This window comes from Populus alba, chromosome 5 (genome assembly GCF_005239225.2).
Source record: "Populus alba chromosome 5, ASM523922v2, whole genome shotgun sequence".
NCBI classification, from domain to species: domain Eukaryota; kingdom Viridiplantae; phylum Streptophyta; class Magnoliopsida; order Malpighiales; family Salicaceae; genus Populus; species Populus alba.
The window spans coordinates 20,334,203-20,359,333 of NC_133288.1; the positions used below are offsets into that span (position 1 = coordinate 20,334,203).

The following is a 25,131-nucleotide window of genomic DNA, read 5'->3' on the forward strand; positions in this document are numbered from 1 at the left end:
CGATCAAATTTTAGATTTAAGCATTTTAAATTAATGAATTATTTATTGCTCCACGTTTTGTTTTAAAAGCTGATATTTGGAGTTCAAATTTGAGTAATAAATTTCAGTCTCTTGGCTTAAAAAATCATATTTTTAAAATAATTATTTTAATATATTTTTAAATAAAAAATATTTTTTAAAAAAAATCCCTACAGTAATTTAATGCACCAACATAGCAGTAGAAATGAAATAAGATGTCAGGCGGAGTACTCCAGGAACTTATGAACTTTGTCGAGCCAAGTCTACGGAAGTGGATTGGATTAATGATCAGTGAATACTAAACAGTCTCGTTTTGGCGGGACGATGGGAGGATGATTGGTTATTTTCCACTGTTCATGGGCTGCCTTTTTACTTTCAAGTGTTCACCACCAGAAGCACAATCACCATGGTAAATAAAAGTTAAAAGCACCTATCTATTTACTTTCCAGAGGGATGTTTCAAATTTTGCTACACATAATTCTCAAAATAATTTCTTACTTAAAAATATATTAGATTTTTTTATATTTTTAATATCGGTATATAAAAAATATAAAACATTAAAAAAACATCAATACTTTTTAAAGTCATAAGTATTTTTAAAAAGCAACTAAAAACAAAAACATATAAAATACATGAAAATAATCAAAGTGAAGGAATAAAAAAAAGTGATGTACAAAAAAGGAATACAGTTTCCCATTTATAGAAGTGAATCGAAAATGAAAAACCAATATGAAATCCTATTTACAGCCAAACTTAAACGGATGAGTTCTTGATATACGTACTTGTACTATTATTTATTCTAAAAAAATAAATTCGATCACATTTTAGACTTGATAATTTTAAATTAATGACTCATTTATTACTCTACATTATTTTTAAGGCTAATTATTGAAGCTTAAATTCGAGTCATGAATTTTAACGACTCCTTAAAAAAATGTTAATAAGATGCGAAAGTCTTAAAACTAACTAATTTTATTTTATGGGTTCAAAATTCATAGTTACAATCAAGAAAAAACAAGCCGTGATAAAAGAAAAAAAGAAAAAGAAGAAGCCTATATAATAGTCTAATGAAATAATTTATGTGTATTTAATAAAGTGATGTAAAATATTTTTTTAATTGAAGATATATCAAAATAATATTTTTTTTATTTTTAATATTAATATATTAAAATCATTTTAAAAATTATTTCAATAAAAACAATTTAATGTTTTTTTAAAGAAAATATTTTTAAAACAAATTGTATCATAATACCTAATACACCGAAGGGGTCAAAGCAAGGGTGAGGGTATGTTAAATGCTTGGGTTAGCTATATTTCAGGTTAAGATTTTATTAATATTTTTTAATTAGTTTTATATATAAAAAATCTATAAATTCTTGATTAAGTTATCAAATAATTCTGAAAATTTACGTGGAGTCTTTTAATATGATGTTTCAACTTGGGTTAAAATTTCATAATTTTTTGAGAAATTCAAAATTTTGATAATAAAATTATAATTTGATCAGTTTTATGTTATTAGACGTAATTTTCAATCTAACAATTAGATTGAGCTAAAATTTTATGAGAGATTTTAAAATATATTGAATAAAATTTTGTTAAAATTTTATAACGAACAGAGTTTGGTGGTTGTAAAAAAAAAACTGTCAAATAAAAAACAAATTTACTCATTAAAAGTAAAATGGTTATTTGCATTAAAAAAATAAAAATAAGTTCTTCCTTACTTTTATATGTTGCCAGACATAAGCATAATAGGAAAAGAAAGAAAAAAGAAGGCAAGAAAAGAAAATTAAGGGGAAAAAAATTTAAGGAAAAAAAATAAAAAAAGTAAGAAAATAATCCTGTAAACTTACAAAATCTAACTTAAAAAACATTAATCTAAAAAAGAACAAGTAAAGGGAGGATGAATTAAGAGAAGGAAAAAATTTAATTATCCTATCTTTCAGTTAACATAAGATTGTGATTTTATCCGATTGAAGAGTTGTTGCAATATCAATTCAGATTCGATTATAGATGAATTATATTTCATAAAATATCGAAAGATGTAACTTCAATAATAAATTTATTTTTACTTTCATTTTAATTTTATATACTTTCAAATTTATTTTTTAATATTTTAAATAGTGATTTGAATTAGAATTTTATTATTAATTTTAAAAATTTATGTACATAAATAAATTAATAATTATTTTTTTAAAAAAAATTATATTTATTTAATAACCAGCATAATTATTTTTTTTGGCTCTATCCTTGGGTCAAAGATTATACAATACACACACAAGTGTGTAGTTAGATACGAAACGTTGTCTAAAGCATTAAAAGTAGGAACAAACTAAGTTGGGGACAGATCAGGGAAAGGGGAGTCAATCTATGAGTCATCGTTCAAACTCTCGATGCTCTAGACAATGGGTTATCTGACACGTAGAGTACATTGCCGACGGAAGCTGACCAGATTATTGCTGGTATTGCGCGGTACAAGTGGAAATTTTTTTTTGCTAATCCCGCTCAAATTCATTACCAATCCGAAGGCTCTGTTTTTAGGTTACTCCTACTACTTAAATTAATTCAGAAGGCATGTTTTAAGATTTTTATTTTAATAAAAATGTAAAACAGTTTTTTTTTTTCAAACCCATTAATTCAGAAGTGATGAATAGATATGTTAGGCTAATAAAATCCAACAAAAACAATTTTAATTTAGGTTTTTTAAAAGGAAAACATGATTTATAAGCCAACCATTAAATTAACCATGAAGCAGGTCATCTCGAGTATGGTGTATATTTTTTATAATGTTAAAAAATATTTTTAAAATATTTTAAAATGATTTTAATATTAAAAATAAATTTTAAAAAATAAAAAATTTAATATATTTATAAATAAAAAAAACTTTTAAAAATTAATTACATGCTGCGTTGCATTGCCAAGAATTGAAAACGCCTATTTCAAGCCCCGTTCTTATTCGAGGACCCAAGTGCCATTTCATGATAAGGCACAAACGGCTAAAAACCAATCTGGCCTTTCTAGTAAATAAAGGGTAAATCTTGTCATTTTGTCTTGCCCTTCCTTTTAACTTTACCCACCCTTTTAAAGACCAGAAAAGCGGGAGACGATGATATAGGCGCAGTCTCAGAGAGAAATACACACGGGAAATAGATAGATAGATAGATAGAGAGAGAGATGAAGTCTGGAGAGTGAAATGTTTTCTTGAAAAAGAAGAGAGTTAACGAGAAACTGAGTCAATATACAAAGAAGGGAAAAACAAAATGATGGGAATTGTACAAGAGTAAAATATGGAGAAGCACGTAGAGAAGCAGATGGGTTGCATGGCGGGCTTCCTACAGATCTTTGATCGTCAGCAGATTATAACCGGAAAGCGCCTCTATGCCACCAAACGTCTCCCCTTATCTACGGCAAGTTTTAATAATCCTTTTCAATCTTCACTCTCTGTTCTGTTGATATGTCTCTGTTTAGTTTTTAATTCTAGTGTGTAATTATTTGTTGGATTTTTCAGGGTGTTGATTCTACCCCAGAGCCAGAAAAGTCAATTGGATCACCAGCTATGCCAAGGGAATTGGAGAAACCGGAGCAAACAAGATCAATGCCTTCTCCGGACAGGTTTAAGCAATCTCCGGTGACGGAGCTCAGTTCACCGGCAGCACCGCAGTCTCTATTATCGGTTGAGATTCAATCAAAATCGCCTCCTCTTCTTCCTGTTCTGGAATTAAAACAAGGCACTAAATCATCTTGGAAATTCTGCAAAGAAGCTCCAAGACTGTCTCTTGATAGTAGAGCAACATTTGATGCAAAAGGAAGCCTTAAGCCGAGAGAAATTCGTACAAACGCTGCAATCTTGTCAGTCAATCGATGCAACGAAGAGCGAACGGACGATGATGACAAACAACGCCGATCGCCAAGTGTGATTGCGAGGCTTATGGGGCTGGAGTCATTGCAGGATTCGAGTCCGGATCCTTCTGAACATGTAAACAAACCTGAACTCAGAAGATCTGCTTCTGAGTCTAGAGCCTCCAGAGATCTGTTTCAGTATCGATTCATTGATGGAGTCAATTTTCAGTTGAAGCAAACGCTGCATCAAAACACACAAACCAGTGTTTCAAGAAACAGAGGTAAGAATCTGAATCCAAATGGCAGAGCAGTAGATCCAAAAGCGTACAATGCGGTGGGGAACTTGAGAGCTGAACCAGCTAGAGCTCAAAACAAAGGCGTTGGACAGAGAAAGAGCTTCTTCGATTCAGCTGATTTCTTTCCCGAGCCGAAACAGACTATTTCTATATGCGGTGAGATTGAGAAGAGGCTGAAAATGAGAGGAATTGATGAACCATCGAAAGATCTTGAAACCCTAAAGCATATTCTTGAAGCTCTTCAACTCAAAGGCCTTTTGCATTCTAAGAAGCCAGGAAATCAAACTAACCAAAGAAACTTTGTTTACGAAGAAACTCCAGTAGTCCTAATAAAGCCAGTAAAATCACCGGCTTCAATGAACCGGCCAGATGGAAGAATCATCAGCAATTCGCCTCCTTCAAGTTTTAGACAGAGACCTGGTGTTCGTCGAGATCCATACTACTCCGCTGAGACATTGCCTGGTATGAGCCCCAGGCGCGAGGGACCGGAGATTGAAAGGAATGTGAGGGGCCAAGTCAGAGGTAAGAATACGAATTCGCCAATGGCAAATGAGAATGGTGGTAGAAGTCCCAATAGAAGGAGACCTATGAGTGTTGAAACGCAGAGGAGAGCTAGTAATGATTCACTGGAGCAGAGAAGGGAGTCTCCGGTTCAGTCTCCTAAAATTAGTTCGAAGACGACAAATCGGTCACCAAGAAGAAAACCAACGGTTGAGATTTATCACAAAGATGATAAAGTGGCGGTCCCTGCTGAGGATGAATTATCCACCGTCTCTGAGAGTAGTCTCAGCACCTCTTCTCACGCAGATATAGAGGTGAATTTTCAGAATTTTTTAAAAATAATTTAGGGATTGATTTGATTTAATTTGTGCTAAATTTAATAACATTAAGAATTTGCAGTTGCAGAGGTTGAAACTGGAGGATTATAACGAAGGAAGAAATCTCTTGGAGAGGTGTGATAAGCTGCTTCATAGCATAGCAGAGATAACTGCAAACGAGTTGCAACCCAGTCCAGTATCAGTGCTTGATTCCTCGTTTTACAAGGAGGAATCTTCTCCTTCACCTGTAATGAAACGGTGCGTTGATTTTAAAGGTAAGGGGACTCCCTGTCTCTGTCGCATTTTGTTCTAATTTTTGCTTGCTTGGTAAAAAAGTTCAGAGGAAGCTTCAAAAGCTAGATTGGTGACGTAGTTTCTGATTCCTTACTTTAGGCCTGGAATTTTAGGCCAGTAGATCTAGGCCTGCTTGTAGTCAGCGTGGGAGTCCTCTGCTCCTCCTCCTACAGTGCAGCAGTCAAGTAAGATCCATTAAAAACTTGCCATGTCAGTGGCTAATAAGATGCCTGAAATCTGGATATCGAATAGATGACGTGGGTTGTTTAATGGGTGCCTTTAGCTACTGTTTGATAACATGGTAAGTTGTGCTATATTATTGTTACGGGTAGCAACCTAAAACCAGGTGATGGGGCCGGTTGGTTCATGTAAAAACGACGTAGGAGCTTGAAAAATGTAACACGCACCGGTTGTGTGTAATCACGTGGAAAGATGGGAGAACTTAAAGTTAAAAAGTGATGATGATCATCGGATTCGAGAAAACGACTGCGTATCTTGGACAGTCCTTGTTGAAGAGTGTTAAATGCCAGAGTAACTGTGACGTGTAATATGCTGCAAAATTAAGTGTCGAAGAGGTCCTCCTGCTGCAAAATTACTGGAATAAGAAAGAAAAAAATATATCCCCCAACCCCGTACTCTTCTTTTTCTCTACTTCGAAAAGAATATGCTTCCGGGAGGTGAGTGGCAGATGTCCGTTCAGGACTTCCATGAGAAATTAGAATGCTCCATGCTTGTCTTGGTTACTTTTAATAATGGCCTACTGTGTTAAACACAGTGCCCTGCCTTCCTGTTATAGAGAGCTAGCACAGTGGGTTCTTGTGGATGTGGATTTCCTTATTTTTATGACCAGTTGCTCTCTCTGTCAGTTCTATTAAGACTTTGTTGCTATCATGGTCCGTACTGACATGGACACTGTTTGCCTTGTGTTAAAAGTGGAGGAACATTTTAATGGGAACAGTGCTGCCTATGAATAATGATGTTGTTCTGTTAATTTATCGTGACTCTGGACATCGATGTCATGTAACACTTTTGATTTTTCCGATCAATTGGCAGAGCTAGAGGATGATATGTGGAGCACAGCAATCTCTAATGCCGAGTCAAATTCAGACGACTGGGACTTCATTTACATTTCTGATATCCTCCGAGCTTCAAATTATTTGCCCGAAGACTCAGATATATTCCAGTTTCTAGAGAGGCAGCGGCATCTCAAAGGAAAGGACACTTCCCAGGTGTCAGCACTGCAAAGAAAGCTTGTTTTTGACACGATCACGGAAATTCTGAATCGAAAGAGACATTTGCCTCCCTGGAAGGGAGGACAGATTTCGTTGCAACAAGTTTGGTCAGAGTTTCAAAGAATCAGGGAGAGAGACGCATCGGATGACCTGGTTGAGGTGATCTGTGGTATGCTTAGAAAGGACCTCGCAGGTGATACTATTACTGGATGGGGAGACTGCCCAATTGAGATGTCTGAAGCTGTTTTAGATATCGAGAGGCTGATATTCAAGGATTTAATTGGGGAAACCATCCGAGATCTCGCTGCCTTTTGCCGGAAGGGGAAATGCAATCAAGTAGTCCCCGTGCCTAGAAGGAAGTTGTTATTCTAAAATTGAAGGAACAAAAAAATAAAGTGCCCTCTGTTTCTGTTTTTCCTTCTTTGGTTTTTTTTTTTTTTTTTTTTTGGGGGGGGGGTATTGAACGATTTGAGGGGGGATTTTTAGTTTAATTCACCAGAAAACCAGGGAAATCTAACGTTCAGTTTTTCAATTTGTAAAAAGAGAATTGGGGGGCGAGCTACGAATGAAAATGTTAAATTTGGTGTGGGTAAGCTTTCAAGCACGCATTATGTTTGGTATTTTAAGATATTGGTAAGTTAAAAAGTGCAATTATTTTACCACTAAAGCATAGTTAAGTGCACAAGTCTTCTCTAATAAGCAATGAATAATCATTCCACTTGCTGCTCTGAAATTATAGTCAGAAGTGTTCATTTCAATGACGACTGCGCCAGAGGGTGTTGGTTGGTGGTCATCATATTTATAACGTCCACCGACCACCGTGAGCTCAAATTTTCAAGAGAGACACGCAAGTGTTTTACTGTTAGATAGTCCCATCTTTGGATCACGAATGTTCATATGATGTAATGAGAATCCTCGGAAATGTAAGTTCTAGGTGGTCGGGAAATTAAATGGATTTATACAGGAGAGGGAAAATGGAACTGCCTCACTCTTTTACTTGCACCTTTTCCATCTTAATGCAAGATGCAGAAGATAAGGGACTGCCCAAATGTCTCACCGACCAGCAAGTAGCATGGGCAAGAGCTTGGAGTGTCAAATGACTGAGCTGTGGCAAACCGTCCAGGGTAATCCATGAGCTGACTAGTGGAAGCGCTGTCAATTTAGATTTGGTTTGACTGGGTGGTTAACTGAAGTTTTCCAAATCTTTGCTCGGAGCTGGCTATGATTTCCCGTTTCTTCACATTTTACTTGCCGGAGCTGCAGGAGATTTAACCGCGCGCTTCCATTATTTGCTTGTTTGCAATCTTAAAGAACTTGGTTGACCCTCCCCCTTTTAACTTATAGAAGCAAAATTGCTCTATCATAAGGTCCCAAGAACAATCCTTTTGTGCTGACAAATATTACAAGAAGAACTCGAGTTATATAATACCATAGGCAGAGAGAATTCAAAGGTTGTCTTCAAAAGTACCGATAGAAAGCTGCTTAATGGCTAATGCATTAACTAAATAAAAGGCAACTAGGTTTCTTAGACACGACTACTTCTCCTTCTCTCGCATCATAAGCATGCCATGTGCTGATTTTTAATGTTTTTCGAAGGTCCAGAAAAACCTGTTCTTGTCTCACCTTTCCGGCAATTAATTAGTCGTTAGTCCATGGAGCTCGCTATAGTTCGCGCTTGAACAGTCACATCAATCCAATCAAATCATGGGTTTCTTGGGTCCTTCTGTAGGGCTTGTTCGGTCGCTTAGCTTCCTGCTGTGATTAAATGAAATGGTTTGTGGTTGGTACATTATTCAAACCAGTCATAACACCTATAATTTTCTGTTAGTTTTTATGTTTGCGGAGAAACAATCAATAAAGTGTTAGGTATCAAATTAAATTGTGTTTTAGGTTGTGGGAATCATTAAAAAATGAGTTTGAAGCGTGGATTTTGTGCAACAATTTTTATATACTTTTTTAATTGAATTTCGTAAAAATTTCTAAAACCCTGTTTGTTTTTGTGTTTCAAAAATATATTTAAAAAAATTTGATATTTTTTTTAATCTTTTTCTTTGATTCAAATTAATATTTTTTTTTGGTATTTTCAGATCATTTTAATATGCTGATATCAAAAATAATTTTTAAAAAATAAAAAATTATTTTAATACATTTTCAAGTAAAAAAACATTTTGAAAAAACAATCGCAATCATACTTCCAATACAACAACCAAATATTTTATACATGTTTTATTGCTACATATAAATTTTAACCATAATTTCTACTAAATATATATCTAATCCAATTAATCACAACTAATCACATTCTTTTTTGAAATCACAATCATAAAACCTATCTAAAAAAAACCCGTTGTCGGACATTGACACCGTTGTTGATGCATACCTTATAGGGTTTTACAAGTCTGATAAGTGTACAAGGAATTTTTCACGAACCAAGGTCATCTAGCCAAAGCCCCAGACGGACGGTTGGGCTAATTCATCCACATTTATCCCCACCAACTATAAGGACAAGGCATGCCTACATTAAATGCATTGCATTTCCAAGACCATCTTGCATATTAGAAAATTCCAATGATATCACATTTACTTTCAATAGTAATTTTTTCACTTTTGTTGGGGGTCGGTTAAAATACAATATTGTTTTTTGAAATTATTTTTTTATATATATATTTTTTATTATTTTAATATATTGATGTAAAAATAAATTATAAAAAATTAAAAATATATACTATTTTAATATATTTTTAAACAAAAATACTTTTAAAAAAATTACTATTACACTTTTAAACTCCGAAACCGTGCAGCGAAGGAATAACATGTTAAACCTTCTTTTTATCGTATATTTTTGCTTTTTATTACTTTTTTTTCCCTCCAAAATGCCAGTAATGTGTAGACTTGGTGTCCAGTCGATGAAAGCAAAGATACAAATGCAGTGTGGGGTTATAAAGCGATAGGCAACTCAACACGCTGCCCTCTTTAGTTGTGGGCCTTGATCCCTTCTTCCATATCACTTTTCCATTACAGGCCTGGTGGCCCATATGTCCCAGCTGGCTGGTCCCTCTTCGTTATTTGTCCAGACCAATTTCTCCTCTCACTCGCAGATATTAACGGGTAGTCCTACGTAACCAGGGCTTCATTTTTTTTGCCACTTTTCCTTTATTCCGCCCCTTCTAAGTAGCAATCTGCGATAGCAAGAAGAAGCTATGACCGTGAATCTCTAAACATGGGAAAGTTGGGGTCCCTGTCATCCAAATTTTGCACAAGCTTATCCATTTATACGTTGAAAGATGCTAATGGTGCACCGGCATGGGCACATGCGACTGCTATGGACTTGACGTTAGTTTGAGAGGTACATGTGTTCTGGGGCAGCACGCATGCAGGTGATTGGTTCCATGAACTTAGACTGCAAAAGAAGTCTTCGATCTTGTCTTAATCCGTACAGTGACTGGCTTTCTTTGTCACCTCTATGGGGCCTCTGCATGTGACAATCTCACTGAGCATTGCCGGAGTATTATTTGCCAAGCTAAAGCTCAAGGATATATGTACGTGGAGTTCAAGTATGATTGGATACTTTAGGGCACTGGAGCTTTTAACCAAAGAGCAAACAATGGCAGCTAACGTTTTTGTTTGATCAACGATGGATGCGTACCATCTCTTGTTTGCAGACGGTCTTTATTGCGAAAAAAGGATGGACAGATAAATTCTATCGAACTTTTATTTATTTATTTATTTTTATCGTTATCTCTCTTACAACTTGCAATTTACTCTACTCTTGAACTGTGTAACACACTAATTAAGAGCTACAGACAAACATTATTCTCGTACTAAATGAGAATGATGTCCTGCTATAGTAGCAAGCAAGTGCTCTTTCACAAACGACAATCCTTGCTCACAACCCTAATCTTCCCATCCCTCGTGCCATGAATCACAGCAAGCGGTGTTTTTCCCATTTCGTATTGGAGATGGTTTTTTACTAACCCATGCCTGCTTTTTTTTTTTTTTCCTGTTATTTTTTTTTATTAATTATGACATACATTTCAATTAATTATATAAGTTGGGGTAGTTGCGGGGTGTAGAAATCGACCTTTGTCTGGTACTTTAAACGTTGAGAAACTCAAGCAGTAGGAGTGTTGGATCTTATAAGGTGGTGTTTGTTTATACGGTTGAATATGTTTTTTGAAAATTTATAAATTTTTTTATTTTAAATTGATTTTTTTATTGTTTCTGTATTACTTTAATATGTTGATGTTAAAAATAAATTTTAAAAAATAAAAAAATATTTTAAGAAACAATTATAACATATACTAAAATTGCTAAGTGTTTCCCTATGTAGTCCACAGTGAAACGCTAAGTTGTCTTTATTTTTATTTTTATTTTTTTTTTAATTTTTTCCCCTTTTTATTTATTTATTTTTTTGTTTGTATGCCTTTATGGGTTTTTTTTTTTTTCTTTGTGTTTTTTTTCTTCTAATGATTTTTTTTTTGTTTTATTTAATTTGTTAATGTTAAATTTTTTTTATTTAGTTATCAGACTTTTATGATACAGATCTCATGGTTTGACGAGTTAACCTGAAACTTTTTTTTTTTTTTTTGCTTTTTTTCTTTTTAATTAATTTTTTTTGTTTAGTTTTGTTTGTTAATGTTAAATTTATTTCTATTTAATTATCAAAATTTCATAACACATATCCCAGGCTTGACGGGTTACCCAGTTAATTCGGGGTTAACCTGTCAATTTTTTGTTATATATCTAGTTATCAAACTTTATGATGCGAATCCATGTTTGATGGGTTAACCTGGTTTGATGGGTAAACCCAATTAACTCATTTTTTTTTTCTTTTTCTTCATTATTTTTTTTTCATCCTGTTAGTTTTTTTCTTTTTAATTAATCTATTTAATTATCACACTTTTATTTATCACACTTTTATGATACGACTTTGCAATCAGACCTGCATCTAAGGCTCTTAGGTTCGGTGTTGCAATTAAACTCAATTAAACTTGAGTAATGTAAGTTTAATATTATTATTAATATTATAAATATAACTCTTGGGTCAAGCGTTGTAGCTAAACCAAAGGCTCTTGGATATATCTTTGCAGAAAAACATAACACTTTTAGATTTTAGCCTTTTTTAATACTTTTTATGCAAGAAAAAAAAATTAGCTTGTGGTGTATACCTTTTTTTTTCCTTTTATAAGCCTTTTACTGTGGACTGCACAATGCAGTTCATAGTGAAAAAGATGATGTATTTAGTTTTTTTTTGTCTTTTAATTTTTTTTAATTTAGTTTCTTAATATTAAATTTTTTCTATTTAATTATCAGACTTTCATGACATGGATCTTAGGTTTGACGTGTTAACCCAAATGATTCAGATTTTTTTTCTTTTTCTTCATTAGTTTTTTTTGTTCCTACAGGTTTGTTTTCCCTTTGCTTTTTCCTTTTTATTTTTTTTTAATTTAGTTCATTAATATTAAATCTTTTTTGTATTTAGTTATCACACTTTCATGACACGAATCTCAAGCTTGATGGGTTAACCTGATTTGGCGGGTTAACCCAGTTGATTTATATTTTTTTTCTTTTTCTTCATTAGTTTTGTTCTTCCGATTTCATCTTTTAATATTGTATGCAGTCCACAGTGAAAAGGTTGATGCCTTTACTTTAATTTCCTTTTCTTTTTCTTTGCTTTTTTTCTTTTTTTTATGCCTTTCACAATGGACTGCACAGTGCAGTTTACGGTGAAAAGGTTGATGCCTTTTTTTTAATTAATTTTTTTTATTAAATTTTTGATATTAAAATTTTTTTATATTTAGTTATTAGACTTTTATGACACAGATCTCAAGTTTAACTGGTTAACCCGGTTAATTTAGATTTTTTTTCTTTTTCTTCATTAGTTTTTTCTTCTTTTATTTTTTCCTTTTATTTCAATTTTTTTTTTTGATTTAGTTCATCAATATTGATTTTTTTTCCTATTTAGTTATTGGTTGATGCCTTTAGTTTTTTTTTTTCTTCTTCTTTTTATGCCTTTCATAGTGGACTGCACAGTGCAGTTTACGGTGAAAAGGTTGATGCCTTTTTTTTTAATTACTTTTTTTATTAAATTTGTTGATATCAAATTTTTTTCTATTTAGTTATCAGACTTTTATGACACAGATCTCAGGTTTGACGTGTTAAGCCGGTTAATTTAGATTTGTTTTCTTTTTCTTCATCAGTTTTTTCTTCTTTTTATTTCAATTTTTTTTTTATTTTGATTTAGTTCATCAATATTGATTTTATTTTTTTCTATTTAGTTATTGGGTGATGCCTTTAGTTTTTTCTTTTTGCTTTTTTTCCAATTTTATGCCTTTAACTGTGGACTCTGCAATCCATAGTGAAAAGGCTAATGCCTTTTGTTTGTTTTTTTCTTTTTAATTAATTTTTTCTATTTAATTTAGTTTGTTAATATTTGATTTTTTTTATCTAGTTATCAAACTTTCATGACACGGATTCCGGGTTTGACCGGTTAGTTCAATTAATTCTAGGGTAACCTGTCAATTTTTTTTTTTATTTAGTTATCAAACTTTCATGACACGAATTCAGGGTTTAACAGGTTATCCTAGTTTGAAGAGTTAACCTAGTTAATTCAGATTTTTTTTTCTTCATTAGTTTTTTTCTTCTTATTAGTTTTTTTTCTTTGTTTTTTTAATTAATCTATTTAATTATCATACTTTTATGACACCACCTTACAGCCAAACCCACATCTAAGACTATTGAGTCTAGTATTGAAGCCAGACCCACATAAACTTAGGTCATACAAATTTAATGTTATTATTAATATTATAAATATTACTATTGTATCAGGCGTTGCAGCCACACCAAAAACTATTGGGTATAGCTTTACAAAAAGACCTAACACTTTTAGATCTTAGTTTTTTTATATATTTTTTTATGTAAAAAAAATTGATATGCGGTCATGTAACTAGTCTAATAAATTGAAACTAAAATTGATAGCTATCTTTTTTTTTCATTTTTTAAGTAGTTTTTTTTTCATTTTCGTGTTTTTTATGCCTTTCATTTTTTTTTTTTGCTTCTTTCTTTGTTTTATTTTCTTTTAATAAATTTTTTTTCTATGTTTTTTTATTTTTGTTTTTTAAGCTATTTTTTTATTTTTTTATGCCTTCCACTTTTTATTTTTTGCTTCTCTCTTTGTTTTTTTTTCTTTTAATAAATTTTGTTTTATTTAATTTAGTTTGTTAATGTTAATTTTTATATTTAGTTATCAGAATTTTATAACAGTGCTCCCGAGTTTAACAGGTTAACTTGGTTTCACGAGTTAATCTTGATTTTTTTTACTTTTTTCTTTTTAATTAATTTTTTCCGTTTACTTTAGTTTGTTATTGTTAAATTTCTTTCTATTTAATTATCAGACTTTCATGACACATATCATAGGATTCACAGGTTAACTTGGTTTCACGGGTTAACTTGGTTTCACGGGTTAACCTGTCCATTTTTTTTTGTTTTTTTTTTCTTTTGTTAATGTTAAAAAAATTTTTATTTAGTTATCAGACCTCATGGCACGAATCTCGAGTTTAATAGGTTAATCTGATTTGATGAGTTAACCCGGAGTTTTTTTTTAACTTTTTTTTTTAATTTTTTTTGTTTAGTTTAATTTGTTAATGTTAAATTTCTTTATATTTAATTATCAGACTTTCATGACTCATATCCCTGGTTTGACGAGTTAACCTGGTTTTTATGAGGTAACCCAGTTAATTCTGGGTTAACCCGTCCATTTTTTTTCTTTTGTTAATGTTAAATTTTTTTTATTTAGTTATCAGACTTTTATGACACGGATCCCGAGTTTAATGGGTCAACCTGGTTTGACAAGGTAACCCGAAGTTTTTTTTTTTCTTTTTGATTAATTTTTTTTTGTTTAGTTTAGTTTGTTAATGTTAAATTCCTTTCTATTTAGTTATCGGACTTTCATGACACATATCCCAAGTTTGACGGGTTAACCCGTCAACTTTTTTTTTTCTATTTAGTTATCAAACTTTCATGACATGAATCTCAGGTTTGATGGGTTAACCTCAGTTAATTCAGATTTTTTTTATTTTTCTTCATTGATTTTTTTGTTCATATTGGTTTTTTTCTTTGTTTTTTTTTTCTTTTTAATTAAACTATTTAATTATCACATTTTATGACACGATCTTGCAGCCAGACTCACATCCAAGGCTCTTGGGTCTTGTGTTGCAGCCAGACTTTAAACTTGAGTCCTGTAAGTTTAATATTATTATTAATATTATAAATATTACTCTTGGGTTAAGCGTTGCAGTTAGACCCAAGGCTTTTGGGTATATCTTTGCAGAAAGACCTAACACTCTTAAATCTTAGCCTTTTTATATTTTTTATGCAAGAAAAAAAAAATAACCGTGGGTATGCCTTTTTCTTTTTATTTCCTTTTCTTTTCTTTTTAAGCCTTTTATTGTGGACTGCATAGTGCAATACAAAGTGAAAAAGCTGATGCCTTTAGTTTTTTTCTTTTAGCTTTTTTATTTGTTTTTTTGTTTTTTAATTTACTTTCTTAATATTAAATTTTTTTCTATTTAATTATCAGACTTTGATGACACGGATCTTAGATTTGACGGGTTAACCTAGTTGATTTAGATTTTTGTTTTTTCTTCCTATGGGTTTTTTTCTCTTTGTTTTTTCCTTTTTAATTAATCTTTTTTATAATTTAGTTCATTAATATTAAATATTTTTATATATATTTAGTTATTACACTTTCATGGTATGAATCCTAGGTTCAAATCAGGTTAACCCAATTGATTCATATTATTTTTTTGATTAGTTTTTTTCTTCCAAATTCATCTTTTAATATTGTATGCAGTCCACAATGAAAATGCTGATGCCTTTAGTTTTTCTTTTTATGTCTTTCACTGTGGATTGCATAGTAGAGTCCACGGTGAAAAGGCTGATGCCTTTTTTTTTTTTTCTTTTCAATAAATTTTTTTAATTTATTTTTTTGGTATTAAATTTTTTTCTATTTAGTTATTAAACTTTCATGACACGGTTCATAGGTTTGATGGGTTAAACCAATTAATTTAGATTTGTTTTTCCTTTCTCTTCATTAGTTTTTTCTTCTTATAGTTTTTTTTTTTTTTTTAATTAATATTTCTTTGTTTAATTTAATTCATTAATATTAAATTTTTTTCTATTTAGTTATCAATTGATGCCTTTAGTTTTTTTTTCTGTTTAGTTTTTATGCCTTTGACTTTAGACTGCATAGTGCAGTTCAGACTACTTCAGAGTGAAAAAACTGATGCTTTTTGTTTTTTTTTTTGTTTTTTTACTTTTTCATTAATTTTTTTCTTTTAATTTGGTTTGTTTATGTTAATTTTTTTTTTCTATTTAGTTATAAGACTTTCATGACACATATCTCATGTTTGATGGATTAGCTTAGTTAATTCAGATTTTTTTTCTTTTTCTTCATTAGTTTTTTTCTCCGTGTAGGTTTTTTCTTCTTTGTTTTTCCCTTTTTAATTAATTTTTTTTTAATTTGGTTCGTTGATATTAAAATTCCTTCTATTTAGTTATCAAACTTTCATGACATGAATTTCAGGTTTGATGTGTTACCCAGTTAATTTAGATTTTTTTTCTTTTTCTTCATTAATTTTTTTTTCTTCCTATAGGTTTTTTTCTTTTAACCTAGTTAGCTTTTTTCTTTTTAATTATTATTTTTTGTTTATTTTAGTTTGTTAATGTTAAATTTTTTTCTATTTAGTTATCAAACTTTCATGACACGGATCCCGGGTGTTGACGAGTTAGCCTAGTTACTTCTGGGTAATCTGTCAATTTTTTTTCTTTTTAGTTATCAAACTTTCACGACACGAATCCAATGTTTGACGGATTAACCTGGTTTAAAGGGTTAATCCAATTAATTTAGATTTTTTTCTTTTTTTTCATTAGTTATTTTTTTCATGCTGGTTTTTTTTTTCTATTTTTTTTTACTTAATCTATTTAATTATCACACTTTTATGATATGACCTTGTAGCCAGATCCACATCCAAGGTTATTGAGTCTGGTATTGCAGTCAAATCCACTTAAACTTGGGTCATGCAAGTTTAATATTATTAGTAATATTATAAATACTACTCTTAGATCAAGCGTTGCAGCCAAACCCAAGACTATTAGGTATAACTTTGCAAAAAGACCTAACTTTTTAATTCTTAGTTTTTTTATATTTTTTATGTAAAAAAAAAAATTAATTCATGACTTCGCATGGGTCATGTAACTAGTTATTATCTAAATTTTATGGCGCACTTCTTACTAAATTTTCTATTAGCTACTTGGGATTTAACCATTAGCCCAAAACCCCAACCCATTTACTAAGCCCATACGAAGCCCCTCACTCAAGCAATATAATCGGGCCAACGCAAGCCCACGATTAGAAGCCCTATCTAAAGGAGCGATGACAATTTCTCTCCAGCCGAAGCCTATTTGTTCGGAAATTGGAACTGAGCAGATCAATGAAGGCACATGACATGATACGCTAATACAAGGAAATCACAGTGCCGATTCTACTTAAGAATCTTGTACAACGATGATCATTTAGTAACGGTTTTTGCTACAAATCTCAAAATCGGATCTCCAAGCTCCTTCATTTGAGCTCTCTTTGCTCATTTGTGCTGCAATGAATGGTACCTTCTCGTTTTCTTGTATATGTTTTTGGTTGATTGTCAGTTTTTTTAATCCGTTTTGTGATTATTTTCGTTAGCTTGGCTTGGCCTTTGATTACTGATGTAGCTCAGCGTTAAGATTATTTACTGAAACTGAATTTGTTTTTCACGATTTCATGGGTTGAAAATTATGCTGTTTTGAAGGACATTTGGCATCAGTTTTCTGATGCTTTTACTCCATAATCACACTCCAAAGACTTGAAATCAATCAATTAATTATGCCTAGTTGATACAGATGTAAGCAATTAGCTATAATTGAGTGCAATTATGTTGTGCAACACTGTGGAACTCACTGTTTAGGACCCCTTTTGTTTGTGGATTGGATGTTGAAGGTGGAAGTCCTGCTCCACCAATGTCTGAAGTAGAAGAAAATATTAGACTTGTGTGCTTTACTTCAATTTTATGGATTCTTAGTTTCGTTTAGTTTTTGGCATTTTATGGATTCTTAGCTTCGTTTAGTTTTTGGCAGCTTTGTTTAGGTTGATAAGATATCGAGGTGAAAAAAAACCTCTGTCCATGGTCGTGAAGTTTTGGCAAGAATAGGCATGGTGATGAAATTCTTGCTATTGCCAACATCGCCCAGGTATTCTTCCTTCTCTATCCTTTTAAATTTGTGATGCTTCTCTACGCATTTTCCATTGTGCCTATTGTTTAGATCCAAACACAGTCTTTGTGGAATGAAATGATACCTCTTTCATGGTTGGCCCCAGGTGTGCCCTGTCTCTCCACTGAGTCTCATATTTGAACACTTGCAAAGAGATTATTATGAAGGGTATCCACTTTCAGCTAAATTTTTTATAATGGGTGGCAGTAGTCAGTCACTCTCTCAACAAGACAGAAAAGACAGCTGAAAAATCTTTAGTTTGATCATTTGACAGAGCATAAAAGGTGGGAAACAATCTTGGTCCACCCTGCTGATTCTAAACCCTACAATAAATCCTTGGTCAAAGCACTTTTCATAATAAAAGGTTAATTGGCTTTGCTATGAGCATGATTAAGAAAGTAGGGGTTTAGCACCTAGTCCAAGCCTCACCAAATGTTGTGATGAAATCAGCGTGGTGGTAATTCTATTTAGAGGGGAGGAACAGTGTTTTAACATTTTATCAATCTGTTGAGGATCTGTCTAATCAAAACTGTGACCTTAGTGTTTGGCTTCATTTAAATGGTGCCCAACATGATGGTTTCATCTGAATGAAGGAGGTGAAAAGAGAGTTGATGCTAATAGCCTCTTTGATTTTGAATGACCTTTCATGTTTAGTATATGATGCAAGCATTTATATCAGAGGTAATCATGATTTGCTACCAGCTCTTCAATTTTTCAAACATTCTTGTCTCAGGTATGTGTGACCATTATTAGTGAGTTTCATACAAATCCACAAATATTCCTTCCCCATCGACACCACAACATCTGAGTTGCCTGTTATAGCAGCAAGTTCCATTTATGACTGGCATCCATTACTGATCTCCAAAAAAGGAAAAAAAAAACTGTGGAATTATCTTGGAGTCATGACTAGTAGAGTATCATTTCTACCCAAAGCCATCCTGGGTTTGAGTTCTTGGGCCCTGTGACATCTATCATAAATTGGCCAAAAAGGAAAAAAGAAATTTATCAGACCTTTTCAATAAGGTAAGTTACATTTGCGTAGTTCAATGTATGGTTAATCATCATATTTTTGTATTTACTGCCATATCACTGTGAAATCTAAATCACCCTAGTTATAGGCCAACAATTATATAACTCCAAGGACTGCATTAAAATTCTTGAAGAAACAGAGCAAAACTACAGTAGATACAATATTACCGTTTCTTTACCAGTGCTGAACAAGTTGTCTCTCATTTCTTAAGTGGTATATTGAATAAGTACAAAATCATTACAATATTGTGACTTATTACAAGTGGTCATGAACTTCTGAATTGTATACAGTATGAAAGAAATATCTCTCAATTAGTTGTCAGGATAAAAGGTTCATATGGTAAAACGAACTCCTCCTTCCTTGTCTCTTCATGTTAACTTGAGCATTTCATAATGTGCTTTCGGTTTGCTTTACCTGCAAAATACACAAGGATTGTGTGAGTGTGAAACGACTTCCCTTATTTATTCTCTGAACTTTGATATTATTGTTCTCAATTAGTAGACTGCTTTTAGAACACTCAAAAGTTCTTCTGGTCCACATATGGCCAATCTGCTGCCAGATTGGATGTGTTTGTTTTGTTCATTAAGCCCAAACATATGGTGGAATCAAGGATGCACGAGCATGTGCTTATGTGAGGGTGACTTGAATTATTACATAGTTTATAGCATGGCTGTTTGAATGCTGGATCTTCAGTTATTGCCGGAGGCTCCTGACCAAATATCATCTCACAGCTCATATCATCAAAATCTACAAAATCAGACAGCAAACCATTAGTAACTTAGCTGCAGTAGACAGATCCCCTTCATTTAAATCATCGTGTGTTGATTGCAAAATTTTAACAGTGGTGGCCCTGCACTCAGCTAATGATTGGCACGTGGGAATGTGACTAACGTTCAACTTAGGTGCTTGTTGTCATGATATATGGGAGCAGGTTAAGGATCATGATTGGTTTCATGGGAAACAGGTGAAAATTAGCGGATTGTATTGAATTTGGACGACTTGGTGGCACCAATCATGGAATCTTATATTTTTAATTAATGTTCACTAATTCAGGTAATTTTGACTTGATATATTAGCATTATTCTTCTATATGCTGAAATTCTCACCTTAGATTGGATGGGTTTACTTGCAGTTTTGCACCCTTAGTGGCTATGCTTGGGCCCCCCTTGGGGCCCTCCATTGACATGATGAGCATGGCTTCCACATTGTCTAGTGCAGGTACTATTACTCCTTGAAGTATATCCCTTTTTATTTTGTTCCTTTTCAATTGCCATGAGAGGAGAAATGGAAAAATCGTTGTTCTATTGGCAACTTTCTATTCCAAATGTTCTGCACATTATACGCCCTTTGCAGTGCAAAACAAAATTTGAGTATTGATTTCTTATGCAGTAGTGTTCTGTGTTTGTCCTTTCTTTCTTTTTGCCCTCAAATGCCGTATCTTATGATTGTGCCACATACAGTGATTTGGTTCTTATGCTTGTGTGGCCATGCATATAGTTGCTGAATGAGAATACTTACTAGGAACCATGTCAACTGGCATTCCAAGGGAGTGCTTGATAAATGTTTGACTCGGAATCTTACACAGATTGGTACACATCCCAACACAGTTTGTCTCCTCTAAAAACCTGCAAGGTGTAGGATTGATGGCTAAGATACCAAGTGCAATAAAAACTTTAATGATGATTTGAAAATGATGATGATTATTGACATTATGATGTTCATGATGGAAATGGAGAAGGAGAGAGCCTTGAAGCATCAAATTTATTGGAGCAGATTGATTTACCGAGGAAAGTGTCTTAGGCTGGTGACATGTATGGGATAGTGGGACCCCCGCAGGTTATAATAATTAAGTTTGGAATTGTAGGGAAGTTATTTTACCTGCACTTTTTTATGTGGACTACATTCTTTTCCTTTTTTCCGTTGAACTCAGACTCCCGCACCTTGTTTTGTAAAATCCATGAAATCACTCTCGTTAGGGTATAATCACAGTTTAATAGAAATATCTTAATTGGCAAAATGCTTTGTGGGGGTGTGTGCTTGTTCTTTATTGAGTGATTAATCTGCAAAATGTTCCCATAATTGTGGACATCAATGATTGTCATGACCTAACGTAGAGCTAGCTATTGAGAGGAATTTTGGGTCAAAAAAAAATATCAAACCGAGCACAAGGGAGAACATATATGAGTAAACAGATTCAGTATAGATGAATTTAAATGGAAATGTGAATATTGAATGAATAGCCCGACCTTTACGGTTAGGATTTTGACAGCATATTCAATATATTTTTGTTTTAGGAAGCTTAGATGATGTTGAACATATAATCAAACTAATTATTTTAAAAAATAATTGTTTATTTACGAATTACGATTTTAAATATTGGGTTGCTGAAGCTTGATTAATTAAAACAATCTAGAACTAATTACTTTTAAATTTGATTTATCAATTATTTGAACGAGTATTTCTTGTTACACGATGAGGGTGGTGCTATGGACGCATTTACAAGTCCTTTCACATAAGAATTAATAGTATAAAACTTTTATATATTACATAAAACAGTTCTTATGCATTTATTATCCTACGTCAAGCGATTATAATTTGTTCAATCATGGCGGTTCTCTGCCGAACAAATTATTATGTAATCAAAGACTTGCTATAACCCGGCTATGTTGTAATTTAAGTTTGGGGCAATATCTGTAAATAATGCTTAGTATTACTTTCATAAATTAAGTTATTTTTAATTTTTAACTGAAAAAAGGTATAAGTATATTTGGTTGGAAATAACTTTTGATTTAATTTAAATTATATTACAAATTTAATTAAAAATTTTGATCTAATCAGAAGTTGAAATTTTTAACTTTTAACCTATAAATTATAACTTGCACTATATTCCTTATTAAAAAAATTGCTTTGAGTGATTTTTACTGAACATATTTCTATTTAAAGTTATTTTTATCTTAAGTTATTTATGAAAATAATTTTTCAACTATGAATCATAATTCAAAGGCATGCTAAATGCACTCTTAAAAATGTGGTTTTAACTCTTGTATTTAATAAATCAACTGTTTTTCTTTTAATTAGTTACTTGTAGGCGAAATGCATTAATTTTGTATTGAGCACTAATTTTCTTTTAATATGCACCTCCCATGTTGATTTACAGCTTAGGAAATTAAATTGTAAATCCAGACCACCGTATAATTTCTTGCATGGAAAATGAAATTATGAATCACAACGTGCGAGTTAATTTTTCTCCTAGTTGAAGGAAAGCCATATCTGGGGGAGGCTAATTCTCCATTATTCAAGGTTTTATTTATTTCCGGGTGGACTTAATACTCAATTTTCAGTATGCAATGCCAAACTATTTCTTACTGGCTTTGTTCTGCTACTGGCATGGTTTTTCCCCAGGGGAAAGGATCCTAGGCCCACTAACCTCCCAGATCACACCCCTCGGGTTTCAGATGAGAAGGGAAAAAAAAAAAAACAAAGCAAGCATGCAGTGCCCACAACTATAGTTAAGAAAACAAATTGAAAGCTTTAATTTTTGGAGTAATGTTAAAGCACATGTAAAAGCAACAAATCATGTTTGTTTATATATCTTTAAAGTGTTTTTTTTAAATAAAATTTTCTTATTTTTTCTTTATTTTTAATTAATTTTTTTAATATTTTCATATTGTTCTAAGTGCTTATATTAAATATAAATTTTTAAAAATAAAAAATATATATTATTTTTTAAAAAAAAATATTTAAAAATTAATCGCTATAACAACATAAAAAACAAAATTTTCTTACCTCGCTGGGTCCGACTAGCCAAGCAAAGAACAAGGTTGTGAAGGCCGCAAAGTATTCTCTTTTAAACGTGGACTCTGGTAGCATTATCTTTATCTGCCACAAATCGAAACATCAACGCTGATTCATTATAATATTGGAGCATGCTATGAACAATTTAGGAATTACACCTCACACGACATGGATTAGTAGAAAAATTATTTAAGAGTTCCACATAATCTAAAAAATAATTTTTGCTTTTATTTTGTTTTCTCCAAACAAACCGTCTTGTAGTGACTCTTGAGTGCCTGTCTCAAACAATTCCGAATCAATTCTACAGGAGAGATAGAAGGAATTAGAGGAAATGTTATCTTCTTTTGATAAATAGTATAAAGAAGATGAAAAGGATGGATCATAATACATGTGTAGCAGCTTAAAAATCCAGTCAGAATGCTTTATTTTGGCACATGGTTCCACTATAATTCACTCTATTCAACTTGTTCTCAAAGAAATAAAGATGAGAATTTGGAAGGCCTAGGAGTTTCCATGCATTTCTCTATAGTATGTGTGCATGAAAACCAGAATAATTAATACTCTTACACAAAGGTAAAACCAGGAAGGAAAATATCGAACTTGCCATGTTCAAGATCAGTCTGGGGATGGCTCGATTAAGAGATTGAAGCACAACCCCGTGTTGTTGAATTGGACTGAATTTCTGCCATGTATCTGTAGCTGTCTGCGCCAAGCTCTCATAACCTCTCTTGCTGTTTCTTAACCCTGCACATGTTATCATGCTCTGATTTTCTATCCTCGAAAAGGAAATGAAGAAAAGCCCGTGAATAATCAATTTTAGAAATTAACTAAACCTGTTGCATCTTGAAATTGCTGTGATAGATAGTTTATCGCTAGCTCGGCAAACCAGCTATCATTATAGATAGTCTTTTTCGTAAGTCCTGCTAACTTGTCTGTCCGATTTGAAGCTTTCCTTTTCTCTGTTACTCCAGTCATGTTATTATCCGGTGCTCTTGTAAGAACTGCAAGAATAGCAGGAGAGTGATATTTGATCTTACAACCACGCGGCTGTCGCGGCAGGGATGGAGTAGGACTTCTAGTTTGCCGAAGAATCCCTGCTTCCATGTCTCTGGTCGATCAGAAAGAGATAGAGAGGTTAAAGGGGCTAGACTTTGTATTGTATCTTCGGATCTAGTTTTTGGCAGAAGCGGAGCGTATGACAACAAAGAGAGCATACTTAGATACCATTTTAAACAACACTCCTTAGTTAAGAAGATCCTGTAGTTTTTGTTTCAGGTTTTTTGGAATCTTGCAACCTTAATTTGTGTTATTGCATTTCTTGTTCACACTAACGCATATATATATATATATATATATATATATATAGAGTACTCATGGTAAGTACAAGTGGACGTTTACTCGGTGCATTGATTATCGTCACCCTATTGAGTGATCAGCGTAGGTTCTTGTGGCAGCACCCTGTCTTTCATTCAACTTGCATCACATCAAGACATCATGGATCAAACAAAACAAAATCCAAAGAATCTTTCATTGGGAAGTTGCAAATTATGCTTCTATTTTTTCTTAAGGTAAATTGAGTACGTATCCTCATTGGACTAGGTTCATTAAACTTTAGACCAGAGCCAGAGATGTTTGGATCTCTTTGAAACCTGTGGTTTATGACCATTTCAGAAAGAAATTCGTGGTGAATGGAAAACGAACATGAGAATCCCGCGAGCAAGTATTGCACGGTAGCTTAAAAAACCTCTTTTTTTAAAAAAAAGGTACAGAGATTTCAGAAAGAAATGCAAGCCGGTGTCTGTTATTTTGGTTCATGTTAAGAAAGTCAAAGCTCCTGCCCGTGGGACAAGCATGAGTGCTGATTTTGGTTAGACACTGAGTTAGGACTTGGGAATCCTTTTTTATGCGCTATTAACATTATACCGTGCAAGATTATAGTAAGTTTAGCCCCCCAAATTAAATTTTGTGTCAGGCTCCACCGCTGAGCCACCATTTAATATTTATTTGATGTCTAGCTTAATCGAGACCGTCTCACTATCAACTGACGATTGAGGATGTAAGAGGGCACGATCATGGATTTGGATTTGGATTTGGATCCCACCGGAGTGTAGAATAACATAAATTAATACACCAACCTCCACAGACCAAGATTGGATAAAGATCGAGTAACTGGTTATGGAGGAGGCTGCTGACGGTACAAATATGCTTGCTCATCAACAGTTTGTCAAGCATTTTTATAATAATAAACTAATAAAAGAAGATTTCCAAATCAGTCATCTCAGAAATCTAAAAATTCTACAGGCAATACATGAACAAACGAAACTGTGAGTCATTAAGGCGTGTATAGGTTATGGATCCCTGATCATTTTCAGAATCAGAATGTCGTTTTCCTGGAAAACACAACTTTCCTGCGCTGCCATGCCTCTTTTAGCAGCCACAATGTAGTTTTTCCCGATGAAGTCAGTTCTCGCTATTGCATGACAACATTGGGGGCTGCTAGCATGATG

The 25,131-nt window shown here is 32.8% G+C and overlaps 2 protein-coding genes and 1 long non-coding RNA gene across 12 annotated transcripts; 2 read left to right on the forward strand and 1 right to left on the reverse strand.

The window, feature by feature from the left end:
* The first annotated feature begins 3,087 nt into the window (after positions 1-3,087).
* Positions 3,088-6,912, forward strand: LOC118061638 (protein LONGIFOLIA 1). 2 transcript variants are annotated; one of them, XM_035075142.2, is made up of 4 exons: positions 3,088-3,422; positions 3,524-4,966; positions 5,058-5,244; positions 6,317-6,912. In XM_035075142.2, exons 1-4 carry the CDS (start codon positions 3,303-3,305, stop codon positions 6,865-6,867), a joined length of 2,301 nt encoding a protein of 766 aa, XP_034931033.1. In that variant the 5' UTR covers positions 3,088-3,302; the 3' UTR covers positions 6,868-6,912. The 2 variants fall into 2 exon arrangements, with proteins under 2 accessions (XP_034931033.1, XP_034931032.1); XM_035075141.2 differs by having other exon boundaries at positions 3,090-3,422; positions 5,052-5,244.
* A 10,022-nt stretch (positions 6,913-16,934) lies between these two features.
* On the forward strand, positions 16,935-20,846 carry LOC118061637 (uncharacterized). Of its 8 annotated transcripts, none has more exons than XR_012169963.1 (3): positions 16,935-17,156; positions 17,655-17,778; positions 17,906-20,846. It is a non-coding gene; the product is annotated as an uncharacterized lncRNA (long non-coding RNA). The 8 variants fall into 8 exon arrangements; XR_012169964.1 differs by having other exon boundaries at positions 18,533-20,846; XR_004689595.2 differs by having other exon boundaries at positions 17,665-20,047; positions 20,290-20,846.
* On the reverse strand, positions 19,103-23,939 carry LOC118061636 (beta-carotene isomerase D27, chloroplastic). 2 transcript variants are annotated; one of them, XM_035075139.2, is made up of 7 exons: positions 23,458-23,939; positions 23,229-23,368; positions 22,616-22,708; positions 20,708-20,769; positions 20,348-20,454; positions 19,484-19,576; positions 19,103-19,243 (listed from the first exon to the last, which is right to left on the reverse strand). In XM_035075139.2, exons 1-7 carry the CDS (start codon positions 23,726-23,728, stop codon positions 19,203-19,205), a joined length of 807 nt encoding a protein of 268 aa, XP_034931030.1. In that variant the 5' UTR covers positions 23,729-23,939; the 3' UTR covers positions 19,103-19,202. The 2 variants fall into 2 exon arrangements, with proteins under 2 accessions (XP_034931030.1, XP_034931029.1); XM_035075138.2 differs by lacking the exon at positions 19,103-19,243 and having other exon boundaries at positions 19,347-19,576.
* Between the last annotated feature and the right edge of the window lie 1,192 nt (positions 23,940-25,131).

Coding starts and splice junctions, on each gene's coding strand:
- LOC118061636 (XM_035075138.2), bottom strand. CDS start 23,728: ATGGAAGCAGGGATTCTTCGGCAAACTAGAAGTCCTACTCCATCCCTG. Junction 20,770..22,615: donor GGCTAGTCGGACCCAGCGAG/GTAAGAAAATTT, acceptor TTACAAAACAAG/GTGCGGGAGTCTGAGTTCAA. Junction 19,577..20,347: donor GCCAGTTGACATGGTTCCTA/GTAAGTATTCTC, acceptor CTGATTTTGTAG/ATTTTGATGATATGAGCTGT.
- LOC118061638 (XM_035075141.2), top strand. CDS start 3,303: ATGGAGAAGCACGTAGAGAAGCAGATGGGTTGCATGGCGGGCTTCCTA. Junction 3,423..3,523: donor AACGTCTCCCCTTATCTACG/GCAAGTTTTAAT, acceptor TGGATTTTTCAG/GGTGTTGATTCTACCCCAGA. Junction 4,967..5,051: donor CTTCTCACGCAGATATAGAG/GTGAATTTTCAG, acceptor AAGAATTTGCAG/TTGCAGAGGTTGAAACTGGA.